Source organism: Palaemon carinicauda, chromosome 25 (genome assembly GCF_036898095.1).
Source record: "Palaemon carinicauda isolate YSFRI2023 chromosome 25, ASM3689809v2, whole genome shotgun sequence".
NCBI lineage: Eukaryota > Metazoa > Arthropoda > Malacostraca > Decapoda > Palaemonidae > Palaemon > Palaemon carinicauda.
The window spans coordinates 99,291,085-99,298,324 of NC_090749.1; the positions used below are offsets into that span (position 1 = coordinate 99,291,085).

At 39.8% G+C, this 7,240-nt stretch overlaps 1 protein-coding gene across 2 annotated transcripts in view; it reads right to left on the reverse strand.

Annotated features, from left to right (window-relative positions):
* Positions 1 to 7,240, reverse strand: part of LOC137618727 (uncharacterized) — a 142,771-nt gene that overhangs the window by 64,794 nt on the left and 70,737 nt on the right. For both annotated transcript variants that reach the window (XM_068348896.1, XM_068348894.1), the window contains exons 27-30: positions 7,192 to 7,240; positions 1,920 to 2,074; positions 500 to 625; positions 140 to 344 (exon numbers count right to left, since the gene is read on the reverse strand). The exon at positions 7,192 to 7,240 is cut by the window's right edge and continues 48 nt beyond it. In XM_068348896.1, the coding sequence (XP_068204997.1) occupies positions 140 to 344; positions 500 to 625; positions 1,920 to 2,074; positions 7,192 to 7,240 (535 nt within the window). The remainder of the gene's footprint in view (positions 1 to 139; positions 345 to 499; positions 626 to 1,919; positions 2,075 to 7,191) is intronic.

Here is a 7,240-nt window from a genome sequence, read left to right on the forward strand (position 1 = left end):
AGATGGAGCCTTATAGCATTGATGGATTAACACCCTAGGACAGATTTCAGTAAAACATCTTTGTTTATGTAGCACTGCTTACTGCTACCACAGGATTAATCAAATAGAGGCTGAAACAAGTTAAAATCTTCCTACTCACCGTGTACATCGTCTGGGTTGTCGACATAATGATCCTCGCCCCAAAAGACCCGTACGGGCACCTCTAAGTTTTCTGTAGTAGAATGGTAGTCAAACACAACCTCATTACAGTAGATATGGTTGTACCAGAGGCGGGCTTTTGCAATGGTTCGGTGACCCTCTATCAAAAACTGACACTTGAATTTAGCGTCATCAAACGTCTTTTCCTGTAAATATTTTGGAGAGTTGAGAGAGCTGTTCTGGCAGAGGAGGTTTTATAAATATCCTTAAAATGTAGTTTTCATTTAAAAAAAAAAAAAACAACATAGGCCATGACAGTATTGAAAACAGTGATAATGATGAAATTCAAATGGAGACATACCTCTCCAATGTTCTTAGTGTCAAGATTGACGGACCAGCTTTTTCCTTTGGGCACGAGGATTTCAGGAGGGTCCCTTGTGATGATGGGACAGTTGTCTTCCCCAAATCGCCTCTGGGTGTAACCTTCCTGAAAGCAAAGGAAGAAAAATATCTTTCAAATATCATCCCTTACCAGAAGGATTGAGACTGTGAGTCTCAATCTGAAGGATTGAGAAAACAATTAAATATAAATCATTACCTGAAGCATTGTGGGTCATATTACTGAAAGTTTTCACATCCAGGAAGTTTCTTATTGAAGTATTTTATTGCAAAACAGGTCTTAACTGGAAGGCCTGTAAGACATTGATGAACTGCTTCTCAGAAATAAATGACAGTTTATAGCTCTTGAGTTTTCAAACAACTTGAATGATGTGGTAATTCTCTAACATCCAAGGCAACTCAAATCTTATGGAAGTTTTCAAACATCCAAAGCAATTCTCCCGCATCAACTAACATCGTAGAGTGGATTTCATAAATTAAAACACTTTACGTCATGTGGTAATTCTCAAACAAAAAACTTGCATCAAATAATAGTTCTCAAACATTCATAATAACCTATGTACATTAAAATTCTCAAATATTCAAAAGAACTTATATAAAGTAGTAATTCTCAAACAATAAAAATTGCACATATCACATGAGTTTGCAAACATCCAAACCACTCACATCATGAGATAATTTTGAAACATAAAAAATTAACTAGCACGATGTGGTATTTATCAAAGAGGCAAAACAACTTTCTTAAGCGTTGTGGTTGGTAGTCTATGGGAGACATCCCTGACTCCCAATCCCTTGGTGTGAAGTTTCAGTAGTGCCTACCAGCTTTAACGTCCTTGCAAGCTTAAGGATCGGGGGTTTTGGGGGGTGACCATAGATTTACCTGTTTAGTTATTAGCAGTCTTTACCTGGTCCTTCCTCGTCCAGGCTTCAGTAGAGAAGAGGCTTTGGCACTGATCTTGTTTGTATGTGATCAGTCTTTAGCCCTGTGGTAGGGGTGCAAGAATACTAACACCGTACATCCTGCATTTTGTAGAAAGAGACTAAAAGGACAGCTGGTGCCTTGCAGTCTTGCTTTTTAGCAAAAAAATGAGGGTCCCTGCCAATAACTCTGGACACTGCTGCCTTGCAGTTGGAATATTTAGTCAAAGGTTAGAGCCACTGCTAATAAGTGTGGATGATGACTGCAAAGGTGTGCGATCGCAAAAACCCTGTGCCAACCGTGCCCCATGAAATTAGAAATAGCATCAGGCAACAGACTCCTTAATGTAGGGATAACAGTGGGAGAGAAGAATACTCTCTAGGAGAGTATCCTAGCCTTGGCCTCATGAACAACCTTAAAACTTACATCAAGTGGTAATCCCAAAACATGCAAAACTACTCACGTCGTGTCCATAGATGACAGCCTCTACATCAGAACCTTCCTCTAAGTCCCTGACGCATTTGTGGCTCTCCAATCGCCACCTGCAGGAGGGTGTTGCCATGACACATCCTGAGCAAGTGGAGTGGAAGCTGCAGTCCGGATGCTCTTCGGGAGTCACTTTCGAAAAGAGAAAAGAAATTTCTTATTATTTCTGGGATCCATAAATTGCCCTGGCTTAATAGGATGAGAAATAGGGGGAGAAGGGAATTTTAAAGTTTAAAAGAATCAATTTTGATAAGTTCTTGTGCTCTTATAGTTGAATTTAAGTTGTGTGATGTGTATCAGGAAAACAAAAAGACTTCTATAGCAAGTTTTGATTTATGTTTATTGAGAAAAAGTGCTCTTCGGAATGATGTCAAAACTATCTTGCAATGATATGAGGAATTTTGAAAACTAAAACTAAAAATTATTTTGAAACTATATGAATAAAAAAAATGGTTAAGCAATTAACTTTCGAGATAGGTTTCAAAGTAATGAATCAGATAGCAATTAAAGACAATATGAAAATTATAAACACAAAGTATAAAAAATTATTTAGACAATTTAAACTATAAAATTCTTCTGGCTACTAATGAGTTTGAGATTGTTTGTCAAAGATTTTTATTATATTTAACCAAGTTCAGGAGTCCCATATTCACAGTCTTCAAAAACTATTCTAAGAAGCTTTGTTGAATTAGGAAAGTTCAGCACCATCAGGTCTGATCAGTCCTTGGATGGATAGGTAGCAAGAGAAGGGCCCACATAAGTACATACACACACACACACACATATATGAAAAAGAAAGATCTCCTCCACTCTTATTTTTACCTGTAAGCCTATATAATTGATATACTACCGCTTGAGAGTTATGGGGTCCTTCAACTGGCCAGGCAGTACTATATTGGACCCTTCTCTCTGGTTACGGTTAACTTTCCTTTTACCTACACAAACATGGAACAGTCTGACCTATTCTTTACGGATTCTCCTCTGTCCTCATACACCAGACAACACTGAGATTACTAAACAATTCTTCTCCTCTCAAGGGGTTAACTAGTGCAATTTAAATGTTCAGTGGCCACTTTCCTCTTGGTAAGGTTAGAAGAGATTCTTTAGCTATGATAAGCAGCTCTTCTACAAGGACACTCCAAAATCAAAACATTGTTCTCTAGTCTTCGGTAATGCCCTAGCCTCTGTACCGTAGTCTTCCAGTATCTTGGGTTAGAGTTCTCTTGCTTGAGGGTACACTTGGGCACACTATTTTAGCTAATTCCTCATCCTCTTTTTTTGTTAAAGTTTTTATAGTTTATAAAGGAAATATATGTTCTTATGTTGTTACTATTCTTAAAATATCTTATTTTTCCTTTTTTACTTTCCTCACTAGGCTGTTTTCCCTGTTCGGGCCCATGGGCTTGTAGCATCCTACTTTCCTAACTCGGGTTGTAGCTTAGCAAGTAATACACATACATATACCAAGGCACTTCCCCCAATTTTGGGGGGTAGCCGACATCAAACAAATGAAACAGAAAAGGGGACCTCTCCTCTCTACATTCCTCCCAGCCTGACAAGCCCACCCTCCCCCGTTATCCACCACAGATGAAGCTTCATAACGCTGAAGCCCCTACTGCTCCTACCTCCGCGGTCTTCCAAGGCACTGGAGGAAGCAGCAGAGCCTACCGGAACTGCATCACAATCGCTCGCCATTCATTCCTATTTCTAGCACGCTCTCTTTCCTCTCTCACAAGTAATAAATAAAATAATAATTATAATAATAATAATAATAATAGTAATAATAATAATAATTAATAATAGTCAAGATCACTACATCCTCTTTTGCCACAAATTCTCTTTGGAGTCACTGATCCCCATCAGCTGATTAAACCCAAGAAAACTAAATAGAAATGAAGATCAGATTTCGTGACAGGGCACAAGAGCTCAGTTTGTGAGATACTCTGGATGTTGACTTCTCCTACTATGATTTGAGTCCTGCCAATAATAGTAATTGTTATAGTCTATTGCACTTATTCACATATATGCTGGCAGAAATTAGCAAATATAGATAGACGGTGAGGCATTAGAGAAAAAGGTTCTTGTAGCTATAAAGATAAATATGTATATATATATATATATATAATATAACCCAGCCACTGAGGGGGCAAAGCCAGCCTCAAAACTTGGTGCCGGTCCCAAGCCCGGGTAAATGGGGAGGGTTGGCAGCAATAGGGCATCCGGCCATGAAAAATTAGCCAAAACAACTATGGTCAGTGAGTATAATCAGAATGAAAATAATGCTAAGGCGTTCCCCTCACCTGATCCCTCCGAAAAATTGGCAAGGGTTACCCAGTCATGGGCGGGCTGGGTTAAAGAAGCAAGCTCAGAGGAAAATATCTGAGGAGAGGATGACTGGAAAAGGCCAACGCTGGCTGACCTCATGGAGAGAAGGAAGATTGGAGTGCTGTGTGTGCAGGAGACCAGGTGGAAGGGAAATAACGCAAGAGAACTAGACGAAGGTTGTAAATTATATTACAGTGGAGCAAATATGGAAGGAAAAAATGGAGTAGGAATAATATTATGGAAAGAGTTGAGGGAAAATTTGATTGGGGTGAATAGGAAAATGGACAGAATTATGAGTTTAAATCTAGGACTGGGAGCACAATAGTCAATGTGGTGTGTGCCTATGGCCCGCAAACTGGATGTACAGAGGAGGAGGATACAATCTGGGAGGAGGTGGACCAGGAGCTTGGAATAATTCCTGCAAGGGAAAGGGTAATTATAGGAAGAGATATGAACGGCCACTTGGGAATTAGGGAAGGGATAGAGAGAGTGCATGGAGGTTAGAGTGTGTGTGAGAGAAATGATGGGGGAGAAAGAGTGATTGATTTTGCATTAGCTTTTGACCTAGCAATGATCAATACCTTCTTTGAGAAGATTAACAGACTGATTACTTACAGTAGTGGTGGCAGGGAGAGCCAGATAGATTTGCTGCTGTGTAAGAGATACCATCTGAAGGAAGTTAGAAATTGCAAGGTGATAAATGGGGAGAGTGTAGCAGTGCAACACAGGTTAATGGTAATTGATTGCAGACTAAGGAATTGTAGGAGAAGTAAAAAGACGAGAATGGACCCAAAGATTAAGTGGTGGAAATTGAAAGAAGAAGAACTGAAAGTCTTGTTTAAGGAAAGAGTGCTGGAAGCAGTAAGGTTACATGAGGATGTACAAGAATGGTGGACCGAGAATAGTAAAGTGATTTTAAGGATCGGTGAGGAAGTACTCGGAAAGTCATCATGAAGAAGACCCCCAAATGATAAAGAATCATGGTGGTGGAATGATGAGGTGCAAGAATGGATAAAAACCAAGAAAAAAACCAGGAAGAAGGCATATCTATCATGACAAGAGCAGGATAAAGAAAACTATAAACAAGCAAAGAAAGAAGCAAGAAGAGCAGTAGCAAAAGCAAAGGTAGAGGCATTAAATGAAGTCTATAAAGAAATGGAAACACCAGAAGGAGAGAAGAAAATATTATTAATTGCTAAGGCACGAGATGCTGCATCTAAAGACCTGACACAGATAAGGCAAATAAAAGTTAGCAATGGTATAGTTCTAGCAGAAGAGAATGAAATTGAAAGAAGGTGGGAAACTTATTTTGAAGGACTATTGAATGAGGAGAACCCAAGAAACAGTATTTGAAGATGGACTCCCAAACAAGACAGTTACCATAGGAGTGACTAGAAGAGAAGTAGAACAAGCAGTAAAGAAGATGAGAAATGGTAAAGCTGCAGGACCGGATAATATACCAGTAGAGGTATGGAAGAGTCTTGGAGAGGAAGGCATAGATATCTTGTGGGACCTAACACAGAAGATCTTCAATCAGGAAAAGATGCCAGAGGAATGGAGAAGAAGCCTAATCATTCCCATCTATAAGGGGAAGGGAGACATCCAGGAATGTGGCAAATACAGAGGCATAAAGCTGATAAGCCATACTATGAAAATATGGGAGAAGATCATTGAGAAGAGACTCAGAGATGAAACAACAATTGGTGAGGAACAATTTGGATTCATGCCTGGAAGAGGGACTGTAGAAGCAATATTTGCTTTGAGGCAGACGATAGAAAAACATCGGGAGAAACAGAAAGGATTACATATGGTCTTTATTGACATGGAGAAGGCATACGATCGAGTACCACGTCAGGAGCTGTGGAGATGTATGAGAGAAAAAGGAGTCCCTGAGAAATATGTAAGAATCACCCAAGATATGTATGAAAGGGCAGAAGCAAATGTTAAGAGCAGTATAGGCCTAACAAAAAGTTTCCGAGTAAATGTGGGACTACATTAGGGTTCTGCATTGAGCCCCTACCTATTTGATCTGATCATGGATGTAGTAATACAGGGTATTAGAGATCAGTCTCCTTGGTGTATGCTTTCTGCTGATGTTATACTGTGTAGCACTAGGCGAGAGGTAGTAGAAGAAAAACTGGAGGAGTGGAGAAGAGAAATGGAAAATAGGGGATTGAAGATCAGCAGGAAAAAAACAGAGTATTTGAGATTGAAAAATGGCGAGAATGGGGAAGTTAGTTTACAAGGAGAGAGATTGAAAAGAGTTGAAAATTTCAGGTATTTAGGATCAACAGTTGCAGAGGATGGTGATCTGGGGGCAGAAATAAACCACAGAATACAAGCAGGATGGAAGAATGGGAAAAAAAAGTGTGTGGAGTACTATGTGACAGGAAAATAGGGGTGAAGTTGAAAGGTAAAGTATACAGGACAGTTGTGAGACCGGCAATGATGTATGGAACGGAGACGTGGGCAATAAAGAAGACAGAAGAGAAGATGGATGTGGCAGAGATGGGAATGTTGAGATGGATGTGTGGGGTGATGAGAAGAGATAAGATACGGAATGAAGTAATTATGGGTACCACAGGAGTTATAAAACTATCAGATAAGATCCAAGAAAGTAGACTGAAGTGGTATGGTCATGTCATGAGCAGAGATGAACAGTAAAATGGGAGGAGAGTGATGGAAATGGCGGTACAGGGAACGAGAAGGAGAGGGAGACCAAAGCGAAGGTGGGTGGACTGCATCAAGGATGACCTTCGATCAAAGGGATTAACCGGTGATGAGGTGTGGGACAGAGGTAGATGGAGAAAGCTGACCAAAAACATCGACCCCACATAGAAGAGGGAAAAGATGTAGACAAAGAAGAAGAAGAAGAGTATATATGTATAAAATATAAAAGCATGGAAATTGTCTTTAGGACTTACCAGGAACACCTGCAGCAACAATGACTTCTTTGGCAGCTTCCACAGGGGG